Here is a 20,623-nt window from a genome sequence, read left to right as displayed (position 1 = left end):
AGGGAGCTGTACAAAAGAGACGGTCTCCACTTGTCCCCAGATGGAACCAGGCTGCTGGCGCTTAAAATCAAAAAGGTGGCAGAGCAGTTTTTAAACTAAATCTAGGGGGAAAGCTGACAGGAGATGAAATGTCTCTGGTTCAGGAGGACTCATCTCAAAGAGATGAAGGGTTAGCTGTTACTTTTCTACTGGGTAATGGATCAAAGTTGTCCACTGAGATGGTGACAAACAGTATGGACTGTCTGCCAAAGTCTAGAAGCGGCAGGAGGAAGGTTGCGGGCTTAGCTTGCCTGGGGAATTATAGATGTTTGTATGCAAATGCTAGAAGAGTTTGAAGTAAAATTGGTGAGTTGAAATGTTTAGTGTTGGGGAAAAACATACACATTGTATGAATTTCAGAAATTTGGTGGAATGAGGAGAATCAGTGGAACACGGTGATTCCTGGACAGAAGTTATATTGGAAGGATAGGGAGGGAAGGGTTGGAGGTGGGGTGGCTCTGTATGTCACAGAGGGTATACGGTCCAGTAAGACTGAGGTCAGAGAATTAGATTCCTTTCTAGAAATGCTATGGGTCGAAATAGAGGGCCCAAAAGGAAATTTAACTATGGGAGTTTGTTATCGCCCACCAAATCAAAAAATAGAGGATGATTATAATATAATGGAAGGATTAAAGATAGTGGTTTAACGTAAAAACTGTGTCGTAATAGGTGATTTTAACTACCCGCAGATTGATTGGGTCAATATGTGTTCTGGTCGAGAGAAAGAGATTGAGCTTCTTGATGCTCTCAATGACTGTGCTATGGAGCAGACGGTCTCAGAACCTACCAGGAGTGGGGCGATCCTGGATTTGGTCCTAAGTAATGCCCAAGACTTGGTGAGAAATGTAAAAGTGATCGCACCGCTTGGGAGCAGTGACCATAACGTTATTGATTTCACCATCTGCATAAATACAAAGTTGCCCCAAAAGACCAGCACAACCACATTTAACTTTAAAAACGGTAAATTCTCTGAGATGAGGAGGCATGTGAAGAGGAAACTGAAAGGAAAGGTAAATACAGTCAAAACCCTTGGGGAAGCTTGGAGGCTATTTAAAACTACAATCCTAGAAGCTCAGATAAAATATATACCACAAGTTAGGAAAGGCACAAACAGGTATAAGAAAAAGGCCTTCATGGTTAACAAACAAAGTAATGGAAGCTGTAAAAGGTAAGAAGGACTCCTTTAAGCGGTGGAAAGCTAGTCCAAGTGAGATTAATAAAAGGGAACACAGGCTGTGGCAAACCAAATGCAAGATTGTGATCAGGCAGGCAAAAAGGGACTATGAGGAGCATATTGCAAAAAACAAAGACCAACAATAAAAATTTCCTCAAATATATTAGAAGCAGGAAACCAGCCAGGGAGGCAGTGGGGCCCTTGGATGACCAAGGGGTAAAAGGATTACTGAAGGAGGATAGGGAAATGGCTGAGAAGCTGAATGCATTTTTTCCCTCCGTCTTCACTGTGGAAGACGAGAAGTGTTTGCCTGCTCCAGAACCACTAATTTTGGAAGGGGTGTTGAAAGACCTGAGTCAGATTGAGGTGACAAAAGAGGAGGTCCTACAACTGATAGGCGAATTAAAAACTAGCAAGTCACCAGGTCTGGATGGCATACATCCAAGAGTTCTGAAACAACTCAAAGCTGAACTTGTGGATCTTCTGACAAAAATGTAATCTTTAATTGATATCTGCCTCCGTTCCTGAGGACTGAAAGGTAGCAAATGTCACCCCCATCTTTAAAAAGGGTTCCAGAGGAGAACCGGGAAATTACAGGCCAGTCAGTCTGACTTCAATACCGGGAAAGTTGGTAGAAACCATTATCAAGGACAGAATGAGTAGGCACAATGATGAACATGGGTTATTGAGAAAGACTCAGCATGGGTTCTGTAAAGGAAGATCTTGCCTCACTAACCTGTTACATTTCTTTGAGGGGGTGAACAAACATGTGGACAAATGGGACCCGATAGATGTTGTTTACCTTGACTTCCAGAAAGCTTTTGATAACGTACCTCATCAAAGGCTCCTTAGAAAGCTCGAGAGTCATGGAGACAGGCCCTCTTGTGGATCAAAAACTGGCTAATTAATAGGAAGCAGAGAGTGAGTATAAATGGGCAGTCTTTGCAGTGGAGGACGGTAAACAGTGGGGTGCCGCAGGGCTCAGTACTGGGTCCCATGCTCTTTAAATTGTTCATTAATGATTTGGAGTTGGGAGTGAGCAGTGAAGTGGCCAAGTTTGCAGATGACACTTAATTGTTCAGGGTGGTGAGAACCAGAGAGGAATGTGAGGCACTCCAAAGGGATGGTGCGGTCTTTTGGAATACTGTGTGCAATTCTGGTTATCGCACCTCAAAAAGGATATTATAGCATTGGAAAAAGGGCAACTAGAATGATTAAAGGGTTGGAACACTTTCCCTATGAAGAAAGGTTAAAATGCTTGGGGCTTCTATGATTTACGGTAAACTTTAGAGAGGAGGACTGAAAAGCAGCCCTATTAGAAGACTGCTTTTAAGTGTCTACCAGCAGAGAGAATGGAATATAACCCATGAAAGGATTAGCCATCTGGACTGGAAATAGCAGAAAGCACTCAACACCCTCAGGAGCCAAAACTGTAGCATTCACAAACTTGCAAAGGGGACCATGGCCACAGTAGAAGCAGTGAGGCCCTGAAGTCTCTGAATGGAAATGTACAACCAAAGAATTCCCAGCTAAATTGCCAAGATCTTTTCTTGGGGTAGGAAACCTTTGCTAAGGAGGAGTCCAAGACAGCACCTGAGAAAGTCAACTGCCTTACTCTCGAGAAGGTAGTTGTGATTTGTCAGTTGGCTACAATGATAACAACACAACTACAAGCTATGTCTATGTCATCAAAACGACTCAGTGAAGTATCAGCTGCTGATAAGGACTTCCCTGGAACTTGTGTTCAGGTTTTTGCACATGAGAAGGCAGGAGCAGAGGCTATTCAGGACTGCATAAGAAAAAAAAGATGTGTTCGGTGTGGTAGTGCACATAAACTTTGAAGCTGTTTAGCTTTTGGAAAAGTCTGCTTTAGGTGTGGAGAAAAGGGCCACTATGCCAAATTCTGTTTGAATGTTATAAGTGATAACAGAGCTTAACAGAGGCATCAAGATCATGATGTAGATGTACATGGCTTGTTCATTGGAGTGTTGTCTCAAAATGTCAAGGATTCTGTTACAGCTCAGGCACTAGGGTGGCACACCACTATAATTTTAAGAGGGTGTGCAGTAAGACTTAAGTTGGACATGGGAGCTGAAGTGAATGTGCCATTGAAGATATTTAAAGAGTTGCCTGGTCAGAAAACTTTGGCTAAGAGTGATATAATGCTTGTGGCCTATAGTGGGACAAGAATAAAGCCTCTTGGGACAATTGTCTTGGAAAGGAAACAGTTAAGTTATTGTTTTATATAACTGATACACCATCTCTCCCAATTTTGGGTAGGGCAGCTTGTGAAAATCTGGGGTTCGTTCGTCAGGTTGATGCTATAGACCCAGCTAATTTGTCATCAAAAGAGCAACCTATTAAAGAAAACTTCTCCATGCAGGCAACAGAGTTGCATTGTACTAAATGATTCACAAGTTACTTAGATAAACTATTAGGGATTGTGTTTAGTTTAATTAAATTTGGATCCTACTATGTAATTTTTGTATCATTTAACGTGTCATCATAAGACTTATGCTTTGCTTCAGTTGTCTGACTGGTTCTATAGCCCTAATCCTGTTGTATTGTTTACCGAATACCTTATCCTGTTGATTGTATTGACTGCGCAATTTGCAAAAAGTGCAAATAGTGGACTATAAATTACATAAATAAATAATCAGTCTGATCCAAATGCTGCGGCAGGATTATCAGAAGCAGTGAATGGGCAGCTGAAGAGGAGGCTGTAATCAATGTTGTGAGCTTGGGTTCAAGGAACTTGACTTCTGATGCAGAGCACATTGAAATGGGAGTGTTTCCCAAAGGTGAAGACATCCTTGGAACTGGTACAGCCTCCTTTATGGGATGAAGGGTAGTCTAATCTGGAGTCATGTCCTGGGGCTGAGAAGGAGTAGGAGTCAACAAGTGCACAGCTTATCAAGAAGTTTATGGTATGCTTTCTCTTGAGGCAGCTCCGAAGCACTGCAAGTAGTTGGAACCAAAGGTAAGGTCTTAGCAGGAATTGAAGATGCACGATGATATCAAACAGTTGTCTCACAATGGATAAACAGGTCTCATAATGGATAAAGGGCATGCCTGCTTCTCAGAAGTCTGGAGAAGTGCTAAGCCAGGACAGCTTGCCAGACCAGGCTTTTTCCCATAGTGCCTCAAGGTCTGGCAAGCCTTTGCTCATGCTGTTTTTGGAGTAAACTCCAAATGGAGCACATGGATACATTGTATTTCTCCCAAAGGCAAAACAAGCAAAGTGTATGGTCATCAGAGTGATGAATTTCTACCGGTTTTTAGCTCTTATTTGGTGGCTTTGTTCTTTTTTTTAATTGTCTTGGAAAATATTCAGCTTGAAGAAAAACCTGCATTCTGTACACCTCAGAAGGAGAAAGTAAACAGAATTCTTTAAATTTTTAAAAACAACCTCTCTCCAGCAGTGGTTTTGAGGAACTAAAGGAAGGGTGCTCCCACCTGCTCCTTTTCACAATGAAATAGGTGGGAGAACAGCCAAGTGAGGGGAATGCCCTCTGCTTTTTTACAGCTTCTAAAACCTGTATGTAGTTGGGACAGTACTTCATCTTTAGGCGGCCCGATTAGCCCATCAGCGCCAGCTTTGAAACTATAGTAATTAATTTGTCTCTTGCTCTGAAATCAGACTGTTTTTAATTGTTTTAATTATTTAATTATTTTAACTACTGTATCATGCTTCTGTTGTGATCTACCCTGAGCCTGTTCACAGGATAGGGTGGAATAAAAATCCACTAAATAAAAATAAAATAAATACACTTGCAGAACCCATGTGGGACTGCACAGGTATCATGACTATGAACTGGTATAATTCAATATGTGAAAGAGGAGCAGTGAATCTACTCAAAAGACAAATTCTTGCACATCTGAAAGCATTATTTCAGAATCTGAGTATCTGGGTTCTGTGGAACACAATGACTATTGCTATCACAAAAAAAATTGTGGAACACTGAAATTTGGTTTTAGGTAAAAATATACCTTATAATTGAAATTGTGTACTTCAAAAATATGCTGAAGATCTTAAGCTGTAGAGAAAACAAGTCCAGCATGTAACAGTAATGCAAAATAGTATATCCAATTTACCATCTTGATGGAAGTTCTTTCTTTTTCTTCCCAGACATTGCTGCTAAGTTCAAATGTACAATGAACTGTTGTTTCCCTTTGATAAGATCCAAAAATAAGCAATCTGAAATACAGAAATATTACTAGCATTAAGTTAGGCATACTGAATGTAAAATTACTATTATTATACATATACCCCCCCTCATACTGAAAAGGGTGAAAAAACAGCATGGGGTGAATACATTATATATAATTGGATAGCATTTTTAATTGGATGCACACCTTAATGCAGGGGTGTCGAACTCTTTTGTTTTGAGGGCTGGATCTGACATTAGTGGAACTTTGTTGGGCCAGGCCACATGTTTCATGAAATGTAAAGTCAGGTATTGTAGACATAAACTTTGTAAAGGACATGAACACAATAAAAAGATTATTTTTAACTTAAAATACATACCTGCTTACAAAAACAAAACTCTTGCTATATTTTGTTTATTTAATAGTCTGTGATAACTGACACCTCCCAAACCTTCTGTCGCTTAAAAGATGACTGCCTAAAATGGAGACGTGGAGGAATAGCGGGATTTGGCAATGCAATTTTAAAAAAATAAAACATCAAGAAAAAGCACAAAGATCATAGCAGAAACTAAAAATATAAACTAAAAAATATAAAATACTCTGACCCTAGGAATACATGGAATGGCTGGGCACTGCAAGCTTCTCTTCTTCCCCCACTCACAGTCTGCAACCAACACAACATTTCTGAAGTGTTTAAAGATCATGTAAAGAACAGATTTGTATTACTAAGTTCAAGTGAACAGGGACTATAAGAACTATGGGTTGAAACCAGAGATATTAAGGAAGAATGTGTAAAGATTATTCCTGTAGATAAAAGAAATAAAAAGCCTTGATTAATGAGTAATGAAACTCTTAACATTGGTAAAGAGATGAGATGCAAAACTAAAGGTGACTGAATCAGAAGTCTAAATGCACCATTCCAGTGATTGGCACATAAAGACAAAGAGAATTATTATTATAACAGTGTAAAAAACAACAACAGAACAAAAAAAAAGAACAAAAAATCTGACCCACAAGACCCAAGAAATCAAGGGGAAATTCACAGCACAGTTAGGTTGCTGAAAGCTCAACATAGAAATAAGGCAACTGAACACGACAAAATAAAGAAAAGATGGGAATAGTACCCTATACTGAAGAACTATAAAGAAGAGATGAAAGGATGACAGATTCCTTTCCAAAAGAATTCTTTGAAGAAGAACCTGCAATTTTAGAAAGTAAAGTAAAAGCTGTACTCAAAACAATTGGGAGCGGAAAAAAATCACCAAAAGTAGACAGGATATTTCAAGCCACAGAAATGTGAGTTCAAAATCATAACATGTCAACAAATATGATAAAATAATGGCACACAGACTAGAAACACTCAGTTTACATTCTGATTCCAAAAAAAGGAAATGTCATCACATTAATTTCTTACACAAGTAAAGCGATACTCAAAATCTTACAACAAAGACTGTTACCATATACAAAATGAGAAATATTCAAACTGGATTCAGAAAACGTAGAGGCAATAGAGCTCATACTGCAAATTTACATTGATTACTGGAGCTTACATGAAAATTTTAATAGAAAATTAGCTTGTTTTTCACAAATTACAACAAAGCCCTTGACTGTGTGGATCATGAAAAACTATGGACCTGGGATTGGCAGGCCTTGTACTTCATAGGCCTTAATGATGCACTGCTTGACCCAATATACCACAGTGGTCTTGGACGCCTTCTTCCCTTGATTTGGAGTGTACTGGGCGATGAACAAGGTGTCTGTCTGTCTGAAGGGTGCCATCCTGTTCAGGTATATGCACAAGGCTCTGCGGACATATACCTTGTGCCACTGTTTCTCCCTCGGCTGCTTAGGTTTCGGGCAGGAGCGTGTGATTGGTTTCTTTTGGACCAGGAGTTGACTTTGGGAATGAATGATGGGTCCATTCTTATTGTCACAGACTCTTTTTTGAATATGCATAGCTCCTTTCTAGATGAAAGTGCTGCCAGCTTGGAGACTGCCCCCCCGTGCCGAAGTTATGGCCACAAGGAAGGCCACCTTCCATGACAGGAACTGCAATTCCACTGATTTTAGTGGTTCAAACAGAGGCTCAGTTAGAACACATAGAACTTTATGGAGGCTCCATAAGAGGACTGGGATCCTGGATCGCCTCAGCTAAGCTTGCCTCGTATGCTGCTTCTCCATCTGAAGCCTCCTATGGCAGGGAGGCCTCTTCCTTGTGGCTATCTTTATTTCTGCAGCACCTGGATCAGTGGCTAGCATGGTCCAAGTTTTTTTTTAAACTTCCTTCTGGGAAGAGCAGCTGGCTGTGGTGTGTGGGGTGGGGAGGACTTTGCAGTCTTCTTCCCTCTTTTCACTCTGTTTTTTGGGGTTTTGTAATAGTTTGCCTGGAGCTGGAGCTCTAGTGACCTACTGAGCACAGGACTATACAAAACTGGAGAGGGTCAGCCTAGGTCCCTCCAATAGGAGCCATGCAATACAAGAAATCTGCATAGCAGTGAGTAAGCAGAGGCATGACCTAACCACTTTCTGAATGACTTCCCTCCCACTTAAGAGCTCAATTAGTGGAAATTACCAACTCCTTCTCTCTTACATTCTCTTGACTATGTGGCTGGATAAAGGCCACAAAATCTCTATGTAAATCAATCATAAAAAATATTGGATTTAAAGCAGATATCCCAGATATGGAAACAAACATACTACCTGAAATCTTTGATACTACCTGAACATTTTGAACTTTAGTCTAAATATATTTAGGATTGCAATATATCACATGGGTTACATTGTTTTAGTGCTCATGTGTATTTAAAACCAGAGATTCTTCATATCCTACAATATTATGCCAGGGGTACTTTGAAAACTCTGGCAATTATTGGTTACTATCATGGAGAATATTTTCTCATATGCAGAAGTACTGAATCTCATTGAAGAAAGCTTTTTGCCTTCTGACTTCCAATGGGATCTTTAAAGAGAAAGAAATGATCCATCTCTGAGGTAGTATTTCAGAATTATATTTTGAAACCATGGCTAAGGTTTAATCAATATACAGAGTGTGTGTTGCATCCAGACAAGCTCCAAGAATATATAACTCTAGAATGCCTTTGGCTGTGCTCCTTTTAAATATCCTGGAATCACAGTTTGTGCATACCAGTCTTGGTTTTTGAAGCAACTGGATCTGAATGACTAAATGGGGGAAATATGGGATATTTCCCAACTGAGATGCAAGATAACATTAATTATACATAATCTAAATTTTAATCCTAACAAGATGGAAATGCAACTGGTAAACAGAAGATCTGACCCAGAAGTTAAGGTGTCATCTGTTTTGAATGAGGCTGCATTCCCCTTGAAGTAATAGGTTTTTCGTTTCAGGGTGCTCTTGGACTCAGGCCTACTGCTGGGTAAGATCTCATTGAATACACATCAGTATTAAAACTTCTAATACGCAAGAATCACACACAATAAATTATACTTCTTCTTTTGAGCTCACAATAACAAAGGCGGATTCCTCAGCCATAGCTTCATTGATAACACATTTTAAATCTGAACCACACTTATCAGTTTTCTTGACAGTTGTAAATTGTAATGATTTTGTTTCCAAAGTGATTTCTTTCTAATTCCAAACTATTTTAAACAGCAGTAAAACAGAAAATTATGTTCTTGTTTTGCCCTGAAATTTGACAGGATATTAAAGCAGAATGAGAAACAAATATAAATTGCTAAAGCCCTTCCATATACAACAAGATAGCACAAAGCGAAAAAAATAGTTTAAAAGAAATATTTAACAAGACACTAAAACCAGAAGTGCAGACATACCTTGAACATTCTATTAAGGAAACTTTCAGTCGGCCTTCCGTCAGTGAGAAATTTTGTATACTGAGATTACGGTCTCTATACTCTTCTCGTGGCACAACTTGAAATGGAAAGAATGGCTTGAATCTAGTTAAAAGAAGTACAAATCACATTATTAGTACTGTATTTCTGTTAGTATTCAATATGCAGTTGCAGCTGAGAGGAAACCATTATAACCTCAAGTAAAGACATACAATAATTCACAATGGTGAGCAGGGTAAGGAAAGAAATAAGGATTGTCTTTCCAACTTTATTTCCATTTTCTCCTCTGATAGTCTCATTTTACAGTCAGCTCTAAAGTATACTGCAGCATAAATGTTCACCATTATCAATTATTTCTAGCCTCTCAACCAGAGGAGATTTTAGCAGCAGTTCCTGGTGCCTTTCTTATCCAAGGAAAAAGAGAATACATGGAGAAAACTATGGAAGGATAAAGACTCCACTTGACATCCATCAACTCTATTTAATATTTACTCAGATGGAAGGCAACCCTGAATGCAAGATGGTTTCCCTTTTTAAAAGGGAAGATTATACACAAAAGTTTCTTTAGTTACTGTACATAACTATAACTTGTTTGCAGAGCTTTTTTTTCTTGGAAAAAGAGGTGCTGGAATTCTCAAGAAGGAAATGAAGGAGAAATATGTGCTCCTCCCATGAACTTTTAAATTTTTTTTTGAGAATTTTGTTTCCATAAAAATGTTCTGGAACTCTGTTCTGCCACATTCCCCCAGAAAAAAGCCCTCCCTGTTTATGAATTTAAGATGGTCTTCTCTTTTTCATGACACCGCATACAGGGGGGAAAAAGCCTTGCTTGATGCTTATTATCAGTAAAGCTATTGGTACACCTGGGAGAAGTTCACAGCTACCCACATGACAAAAGGGAAGATGCACGTATTCTGATATAGTACACAGGCTTCACAATGGAAATTATAAAAGGCAAAAAAAGGAGACCTTGAAAATGATAAAATCTTTCCAACAATATGACTAACAGAATATGCATCCATCATGAAAACACACACAGTGACTGCAGTCTTGAAGTCTACAGAGCTTATATATACTACAGGTGGAACTTAACAGAATACATACATAATTCTGGCAGCAGTGGGGTAGGGGGTCACAGATACCTCGTGTGGCATCTTAAGGTCAACTGAACTGCTTGCATAATTGTATCATCAGTTATGTTAAGAAACTGAATAACATTAGTTTTATGGCTAGGCATTAGATCTACTTTAGTTGCAGCAAGAAGTCATTCTGTTGCAGCTAAAAATCAATCTGTAGCTCAGACTGTGCAAGTGAATATGACTCTATTACCAATATTCTTTTATTCAAATAGCTTCCTGCATACTCTTAAGACTGGCAATTCAGTAGATTCTAGTTGGCTTTCAGGCAACATACAGCAGCTCCTACCACATTAAATGATGAGTTGCCAAGGAGTCAAGCCACAGAAGAAAATTGTGTAATGTCAGATAGGACCTTATCATTCCTTCTATATGATCTCATTGTACTGAAAGCTGCACTACACCCTCTCATTTCCAGACTAGCAGTTATCAGATCAGCAGTGCCCTCTGCCTGCGAAGTGCTGCACTGGTACAGAGGGAGTCAGACACCTAGATCACTATCAGAATTTCTACTTTGTGCCTTCAAGCACCTCACACATACCCCCCCCATTCAATTCAAAATTAAAATATTTTCTGTCACATTTAGCATCCAGTAACAAGCATGAAAAGTTTCATTCTGCCTTGGCTATGTGGGTCACTGACTGTTGCTAGATCAAACCCATATAATCAGTTTAATACCAGCATTTAATTAGGAATTCCACTGACTACATCAACAATTAGATCTACTGGATCTAATTATCACTATCCTTCATCCTTCCTAAAAGAAATTATACTTTCAAAGTGTAAAACTGCAAGATTAATACTGAATGTCAAAATACTTCTGAGCATTGTGAAAACTAATTTTTCACTCTGAAATAATTCATGTAAGAACATATGAGCCTTCCAAATACACTAGAAAATATTAGCAAATGGTTTCCCCCTATTTTAGGAACAGTAAAAGCTTTGTTATATGGCTCTAAGAGGGAATGGAGGTTGCCAGTTAATCAAGTGTGCCAGATACTCAAGTTCAGTACTCTGTCCGCTTTCCCTGCTCACTCAGAAGAATCCAAAGAGACCAAACCCACCCTGTTGGGAATGCCATGACAACAGCATCAATGCCAAGCAGGATCTCCCCCCCCTCCCCCCCACACACACCAAAGCCATAGCACCATTCAACACAGAAGGCAGAAAAGCAGGCAACTGCCTGGGAATGCTGCAGCAAAGATGGCTCCTGACAGTTTAAGGCAAGGCTGAAGAGGAAGAAGGCATCTAAGGATGGCATCAACTGGCAGCCCTGGTTGTCAGAAACTCAGCCAGGGCCACAACATTGAGATGGCCAGCTGGAGAGGCAAGAATACAGCATGCACACACCCAAAGTATATGGATATGATGGCTGAGGGGGAGGAGCCTGCCCTCTATGCATTATTGGTTAACAGCATTCTGGACAATTGTGCCAGACAAACAACTATGGTATCATAACATGGCTATATTAACACCACAGATAAGTGTTACAGAATTTTTGTTCTATGTAATTTTGCTGATACATTGCATATGGCAAACCAAAACTCATTTCATTATTATCGTAATTATCAATCCCGTCTGTGTAGATTGTTAAACCAGTTTCTTTCTCTATAGCACATGTGTTCTTGGGGTAGCTGTTAACAGTGGAGTCCAAAAGCAATGAAAAACATTGTAGCTACAGCTGTGTATCTAGCTGGATTCTGACACAAATAATTAGGTTAATGGCTTGATTTGTTTCCTAATCATTTCACTTAAAATAGGATACAGCCCTTCCAGGGACACTACAGCAGGATGAGCAGATGATCTACAACTAGGGGAGAAAAATAAACTTGTTCTATTTATGTAAAAGCGTGATATTACTAAGAAGATCAATTACTAAGAAAATCAAGTCCCTTGAAAGCAAAGTTCGGTATCTGAAATCTGTTTCTTTGTTAAGGTTAAAGATTAGCAAAACATGAGACATTTACTTTTAAGAGTCTGAGGTGGCTGTCCCCCTCCCTGGACCAGAACATCAGAAAAAAGCAACATCTGTGAAGATTTGCAGAAGAAAAAGCACCACCAATATGCAGTTTATGTCATTATTTCTATCCCTTTGTGCTTGACTGCAGTGGTGAGCTGCCAGTAATCTGGTTGCATTAGCAAGCATTCTATGTACATTTCATAGATACAAATATATTTCCAAATGACAGTACATTTATCCATTATTTTAATCAAAAAGTAGCACTGGAATAACTATTGAACAATTTTCAACAGTAAAAGCACAAAAAGCTATACTTTCCCCAATGAAATCCCGCCTATTATTTTCTAATCTGAATAGTCCAGCATCATATCTATCAAATTATCATATGATACATGCACTTTCACTGACTTCCATGTCAATTGGTATATTAAGTGACAGGATTGCATGACAAACCTTCAAGGCAGAATACACTTACAGTACTTTCTCCAGTCACCAAGAATAATGTTTCTTCAATTACTATATGGAGAAAACAGTAAATGTGTTAGTTAGTCATAGTAAGTTTTATATGCATGGTCAGTGAGGTGGAGCAGAAACTTTTTTGAAGCTTATTTTTCTACACCACGTAAGTGAATATTTATATATTTTTATACTCATTTATCTTTACTCTAAGGATCCTCCTCATCAGAGGTAGAACTGAGTCAGCTGGTCTGGGAGAAGCAGCACAGGAGAGAGCTGATGGGAAGGTGATTCCCTCCCCCCTTTTGCTAAACTCCTGGGGATCATTAACAGGTTGTTTTGTGAGAGAGCAGCATTAGAGGGTGAGTGGGTGCTTGTAGCTTGTTGGAGAGTTGTGTTTTGTTTGGGCCTGTTGTCTGGTTTGTTGTTGACCGAGAAAGGTCTGTTTGACTGGAGCTGATTGCTGGCCTCACACTTTGCTGCTGCTGCTGAGAGGTGGGGGCTGCAGGCCAAAGAGCTCTAAGTTTCATCAAAGGCATGTGCCTGTAGCTCTTAGCCTGGAGACCCTGCAAGAAGCTAATAAGTTTTACATTAGTTAGCACATGATCTGCTGGGAGCAGTTTCTGCTTGAGTGAGGTGAATCAGTTGCCTGCTATTATTGTCTGTCCTGCAGGTGGAGCCACAGCTCTCAGCCGTAAAGCACAACTTATTAGAGGGGTAAAGGGCACACAGGATCCCTCTGGGGCTTGGTCCTGAGACTTCCTCTTGGTGCTTCAAACTGGGGAGTTGTACTTGGAAGTTCAGTACAGGAGGTCAAGGGGGAGTAGGAGAGAACCCCTCTACTCTGAATTTTCTGAGAAGGGACATACAAGCTCCACATCAGCAAAGGGGGTGGTGTGCTGCTATATCCTTCCTACTATGGAACTATGTACTAGATCAGGAAAGCGCCCTATGTCATTCTTAAGATATCTTTACATGACTAACTAATTATGAAGATAGAAAGCAAGGAGAATGGAGGCTCTCCACTGTTTTGCAGAGAGTGCCACATGTATGATTATCCACTGTGTAGATATGTGTGCTCGCTGCATGGAGCTCATGGCTCTCAGGCAGCAGGTTCATTCCCTTGAGGCTAGTGAGAGGCCATCCTGAAGAAGCTGAGGCAGAAGAGGTTTAGAGAAAAGAACCTCAGAGACTTACCAGAACCATCCCACTTCTGTGTTGGCAGTTCTGTTGTGGAGAGGAAGAATCTCAAGATCAGAGGTTGTCTCTCTGAGGAGAAGGGATGTGATCCTTTGAAGGGACCCCTCCTTGGGCAGTGGACCAATATTATACCAAGGATACCTTTCTGGTGTTGTGGAGAGGTGGGATTTTGGTAGTGAGCAATTTGTTCATTAGGAATACAGAGAGCAGGGTCTGTGACAGGCATTTTGACTGCTTACTCACTTGCCTGCCTGGTGAGAAGGTTGCAAACATCATGCATGTCTAGATAGATTACTAAATAGTGCTAGGAAGATGTCAACAGTCATCATGGTACACATTGACACCATGGGAAAGTGGCACTGGGAAAATGTAGCTGTGTGGTCTTGGGGGGAAAGATTTAGATTACTAGGCAGTAAGGTTAAAGGTCAGGACCTCAAAGGTAGCATTCTCAGAAGTGCTGCCAGTTCAATGCTCTGGACTACCTAGACAGGCACAGATTAGGGGTCTCAATGCATGGATGATAAATTGGTGCTGTGAGGAAGGGTTTAGATTTGTTAGGCACTGGAGAACTTTCTAGGACAAGCTGGACCTGTACAATAGAGACAGGCTTCACTTGAACTAAAAGGGAACCAGGTTCCTGGCAATTAATATCAAAAAGATGGTAGCAGCTTTTAAACTAACCTGGGGGGGTGGGGGAGCCGACAGGAGCTGAAGACCCTCTGGTTTGGGACAAGTCAATCCAAAGGGATGATTGCATAAACATTCAAGATAGTATAGACAGGAGTGTAATAGCACTTGGTAAAGAGGGTAGGATGGCTACTGATATAGTAGGTATCTCAGAAACATGGTGGAATGGGGGAAATCTATGGGATAAAGACATTCCTGCATATAAGATATATAGGCAGCAAGGAGGGATGGGTTGGGGGAAGTGTTGCATTGTACATGAAAAAGGTCACAGAATTCAATATATTAGAAAAATCAAAAGAATTAACTTCCAAACAGAAGAAATATGAATGGAAATATTGCGCCCTAAGGGTTACTTAGAAATGGGGGTATACTATCATCCACCTGATCAAGTCCGGGAGACTGACCATGAGATGGAGAAGGAAATAAGGGAGATGACTAAAGCAGGTAATATTGTTATACTGGGAAACTTGAATTACCCTCACATTGACTGGGTAAATATGTCCTTGAGTCATGCTATAGAAATGAGATTCCCAGATATCATATATGCCTGTGCATGGGAACAGTTGGTCACAGGGCGAACCCCAAAGGGGCAATGATTTTGGACTTTGTTCTTGGGACCTGGTCAGAGATGTAGAGGCTGTTGCACTAATGGGGAACAGTAACCACAATGCTATCAAGTTCTGCATCAACAGAAAGATATACCTAAAGTCCAAAACTGTAACATTTGATTTCAAAAGAGGGAACTTTACAAAAATGAGGGGAATAGTTAAAAGGAAATAGAAAGGGAAAAACAAGAGAATCAAATGCCTAGAGGATGCTTGAGATCCAGAGTGGAAGCAGAAAATTACAGGCCAGTCAGCCTAATGTCTGTCCCAGGCAAATTACTAGAAACTGTAATCAAAGATAGTATTATTAAGCATATAGAAAAACAAAGCCTGCTGAGGGAAAATCAGCATGGCTTCTACAAAGGGAAATTACTAACTTCTAGTCCAGCTGTCATCCCTTTTGGAGGGAGACTGTACCATGTACTGGGGGGAGGGAGTTGCCTTTCATTCAAGTAAGGATATAATTTAATGTAATCTTGAACAATTCAATTCCCAAGATAGCATGTTTTTCTTATAAGGAATCCCCAGGACAATTTTTAAGCACAAAGAAGTGCACATGTGTATTCCTTGCATTGTCTTTTATGGCTTCTGCACTGCTGAGGGAAAATCAGCATGGCTTCTGCACTGCCTCACCAACATTTTGGAGTTCTTTGAGGAAGTGAACAAGGATGTAGACAACACTGATCCTGTAGACATTATATACTAGGACTTTCAAAAGCCTTTTGACAAGGCACCTCACCAAAGACTCTTGAGTAAACTTAGCAGTAAATTTAGCAGACAAGAGGATGACTTCTCTTGTGGATTAAAAATTGGTTGAATGGCAGGAAGCAAAGAGTAAGAATAAACTGACAGTCTTTACAATGGAGGGAAGTAAGCAGTGGAGTTCCACAAGGATCGGTATTGAGACTGATACAATTTAATTTATCCATCAGTGATTTGGAACTAGGAGTATCTAGTCCAGTGGGCAAGTTTATAGATCACACAAAATTATTCAGGATGATAAAAGCCAAGAGTGACTATGAAAAGTTTCGAGATCTCCACAAACTGAGTGGGCAACAATGTGGCAAATGAAGTTCAGTGTTGGTGAAGGGGATGGCATGCTGGGTCAATAAAAAACTTCAAGAATAAACTGGCTGGTTCTCATCTTGCTGAGATTGAAGGGGAAAAGATTAGGGGTCACACTGGATAGCTCAATGAACTCAGTGTGCTGCAGCAGTGAAAAAAGGCAAACTCTATGATTCCTCACTAGTAGCTGCTCCACCTCTGGACTTCTGCTCTCCCTGGCTCAAGTGATCAATTCTCCAACAGTTGCTGTGGGGGTGCGTTTTGATCCATGTCTTCCTCCAATTTCCCTCATGGCTTCCTGTTCTTATTTTGTAGAGATCGGGAAGCTGCAAGGGAAATTGGAGGGAGCTGCAGATCAAAATGCACCTGCACAGTCACTGGTGGGGCGGAGCAACCGCTAATGAGCAATCAGTCTATGTTAGGAATTATTAGGAAAGAGCCCAATATTATAATACTCCTGAATAGATCTATGGTGCAGCCTCATTCTGAAATACTGTGTACTGTTCTGGTCATCATATCTCAAAAAAGACTTTACAGAGCAGGAAAAAGTACTGAGGAGAGCAACCAAGATCATAAGGGTGTGGAGTACCTTTCTGATGAGGAAAGGCTGAAGACTGGAACTTTTAAGTTTAGAAAAGAGATGACTGGCGGAGGGCGTGATAGAGATTTATAAACTTATGTATGGGATGGGGTTGTCAAATAATTTTTTCTCCTTCTCCCAAAATACTAAACTCGACAGCATCAAATGAAGCTGATGGGGTGTAAATTCAGGATGGACAAAAAATGCTTCTTTATATAGAGAATGAATCAAATGTGGAATTCACTACCAGAGGGTGAAGTGGTGGCCACATGAATAAACAGCTTTAAAGAGGGATTAGATAGATTAATGGAGAATAGGTCTATCAGTGGCTACTAGATATGGTGACTGAAGGAAATGTCAATGTTCAGAGGCACTAAACCTCTGAATCCCAGAGCCAGGAGGCAACATCAGAGTCATATCTCGGCCTCTATGTCCTGTTCTTGGCCCTCCAGAGTAACTGACTGGCCCCTGTGTGAGACAGGATGCTGGCCTAGATGGACTACTATGCAAGGAATAAACATGTGCACTTCTCTATGTGCTTAAAAATTAGCCTGGGAACTCTTTTTATAAGAAAAATGCACTACCTTGGGAATTGAATTGTTCAAAGATACATTAAATTACATCCTTACTTGAATGAAGGGCAACTCCCTCCCCATCTATATGGCCACAAGAGTCTCTCTCCAAGAGGAATGACAGCTGGATTAGAAGTTAGTAATTTCTCTTTGCAGCAGCCATGCTGATTTTCCCTCAGCAGGCTTTGTTTTTCTATATGCTTAATAATACTATTTTTGATTACAGTTTCTAGTAATTTGCCTGGGACAGACATTAGGCTGACTGGCCTGTAATTTCCTGGTTCACCTCTGGATCCCTTTTAATTTTTTTAAAAAGCGTTTGCTACTTTCCATTCTTTTGGCATAGTGCTAAATTTAGTTATAGGTTACAGAGATGGGTTAGTAAATCAACTATCTCACATTTGATTTCCTTAAGAACTCTTGGATGTATGCCAACAGGTCCCAGAGACTTATTGGTTTTAATTTCCCCAACAGATCTGGAACTTCATCTCATATAATCTCAGTTCTTCATGTTGGAAAACTCAATGTCTGGTTTACAAAGAAGAGAAGATGACCCTAAAGGGGGCAGCAAGAAGACAATAGATAGGATAGGGAGAACAGCACCTTCTCTCTCCTGTTAAATGTCATTCTTTGTCTCCAGATTGCTTCTCTTAGGACAGTTTCCTCCTTCTACTCAGAAGTGCCACACTCAGTCTTTCTCTCTCTCAGCTAGAGATGTAGTTAGGAACTTATCTCTCTTTCCTCTTTCCTATCAGATATGTTAGTTCCTAAATAAACCTTTCTCTACTTTTTTATCAGGTTGTGCACCAAAGTTGTGTTAATTACTCTGTCAACACTTCGGACTCATTTCCTGAAAACAGTGTGTAAGGAAATGCCCCTAATTTCCAGAACATTGTAGTCACCCGTCTCGGTGCCAGAGTGCCTGGAGACAGAGCTCTCACACATCTGACAGAAGGACGTAGGTTTGCATACCAGAACGGAAAGGACTTGTGACTACTAACAGCCACACTGCTACAGCAGCGCTCCGTGTTCCGGGAAGAGCACCAGCAACGCCATCTCTATCTTGGAGCGGAAGAAAAATGCCATTAGGACCAAGCGGTTTTCAGCCTTGACCATAGAATCCACTTTGGGAGGCTAACACCAGCTATTTTCCAGCAGTACCAAGACTCCATTTCAGGACAGTGGGAGGCACACGTACGCAACAGATGTGAGCCACCCACGTAACCATCAAGCTTATCCAGGCATGGATCCTGCCAGACCACTCAAGCCTTTGTCCAATGAAACCCAAGACAAAGATTGGTGCCAAGAAGAAGACTAAAGAAGAGGAAGACCATCTTCTGCCAGAGCCAAGTTCCTTTGTGTAAACCGGGTGTTACCTAGGCAAAGATTTGGCTTTCTATTGTCACCCTTTTAGGTAAGTTTAATAGTCGTAAGCATCTCCCCACCCAGTAATCTCTCCCATTCTTCTCCCCAACTGTCATTTTGGAGCCTCACCCTGGTTCATTGCAACCTGAAAGTTCAACCAGATATCCCTGGACCAAGCTTGTTCATTGGTCAGCCATGGACACCCAATTAGAGACCACCAATTAACTTGCTATTGGCTACTGCAGAAGTCCAGCCCTTATGGTCACTGCAGAGCCTCCCCTTTCTCCTCCCTCATACCTCCCAGCCCCTGAGGGTCAAAGGTAGCCTATTTAACCTCTGACCCAACTCCACTCAGGTGTGCATCTAGCAGTACCCCAGTTCCGCTGTTTAGATCCATCCCCATTTCTTGGCCAGTTGAGGGTCCCATTTCCCCCGTCCTCTATCATCGCCATTGGAGCCTTCTTGAAGACTACAATAGGTAAATATCACCCTGTTCATCTACCCATGTGTTTCTCTCTCTCTCTCTATTTTTCTTAGGACTGTATGAATGATTTTATGAGTATTTTATCTTGTATGTAAGCCTATATTTTCTGGAATAAATTTTAATTGTTTTACTTAATTAGAGTCCCTAATATTTTTAAGCATTAATTTCTGGACGTGGAATCCTGTATACACAGGTAAAAGATCCTGATTAAGCCAGGTGCCAACATGACAATTCCCCAACCTCGCTTTGAGGGCATTTTGGCTTACAAGTGGCTGTGGCATGGGTATATGCCCCACATGGCCAGTATGGTAAATTATTAAGAATGTAAACTGGCATCTCTGCCCTCTGAATGATCTTGCATATCTGTAACACATCACAAGCAATGACTTAGCCATGAAGGCTTTGATGGCCAAGGCATCATTAGTGTCTTAAAGCAGTATTACCCTTCTTATCAGTTGGAATCCTCAGAAAGCTATCACCATACTTTGACATTACTGCACCAAACATCAAGACGGCAACAAGAGTATCTACCAAAGAAATCTATGGTAGACTGGCACAAAGAGATGTCTCTTTTATTTTTATTTGCTCTTTTATTTGCTCTACAAAGACAATTGGAGGAGGAAACATCTTCTACACCTGGGGAAAACTTTCATAGCTTTATTAGTGATACTCTTAGAAGCATGGAAAAATTCTTGTGAGAGGCCTTTTGAGTGGCACTCTTCCCCAAGCTTCTTCTCCATACCTCTCTCCCCTTTATTATCATATCTAATTTTGAATTGGGCTACAGAGTACGGATCAAAAAATCCACACAATGTGTAAGAGACAGATTTGTTCTTCAAGCCAGTGAAAAGCTGCAAGTTTACAGGAAAATATGAAATGTAAAACAAAAAAGGGGGAGCTGGATTAACCCCAACATCATAGAGGCAATGTCTGCTTCTTTAAGAAAAGTGTTACACTGACATCTAATGAAAGTACACTGTAAGATTTCAGTAGCCATTTAGAGAAAGATAACTCACAACCAACACAGGTAGATGACATTGCTAGATAACTCACAACCAACATTGCTGAGGATTCAAAGTCTCAGCATTGGAGACAGAGGAGACAAAGACCAAGGTAAAAAAAGAACAAAATGAAAAGATTGAGAGTAAAGAGCAGAAAAGGGAAAACTATTGATGGGGTGTATAGCAGAAAAGGCTGGGTGACAGTGTTCCCTCTAAGATGAGTTAGTGTGAACTAGCTCACACATTTTTGTCTTAGCTCAGGAAAAATGGCCCTTGAGCACAATAAGTTATGTGGCAGCTCACAACTTTAATGCCAGTA

The 20,623-nt window shown here is 40.5% G+C and overlaps 1 protein-coding gene across 1 annotated transcript in view; it reads right to left on the bottom strand.

Moving 5' to 3' along the window:
• The window catches only part of PDZD8 (PDZ domain containing 8), a 76,660-nt gene that overhangs the window by 38,071 nt on the left and 17,966 nt on the right, over positions 1–20,623 (bottom strand). The window contains exons 2-3 of the mRNA XM_060241546.1: positions 9,176–9,298; positions 5,309–5,411 (exon numbers count right to left, since the gene is read on the bottom strand). Coding sequence (XP_060097529.1) covers positions 5,309–5,411; positions 9,176–9,298 — 226 coding nt within the window. The remainder of the gene's footprint in view (positions 1–5,308; positions 5,412–9,175; positions 9,299–20,623) is intronic.

Source organism: Heteronotia binoei, chromosome 6, assembly GCF_032191835.1.
Source record: "Heteronotia binoei isolate CCM8104 ecotype False Entrance Well chromosome 6, APGP_CSIRO_Hbin_v1, whole genome shotgun sequence".
NCBI classification, from domain to species: domain Eukaryota; kingdom Metazoa; phylum Chordata; class Lepidosauria; order Squamata; family Gekkonidae; genus Heteronotia; species Heteronotia binoei.
The sequence above is the reverse complement of the archived record's forward strand: the minus strand, read 5'-3'. Positions and strand labels throughout refer to the sequence as shown.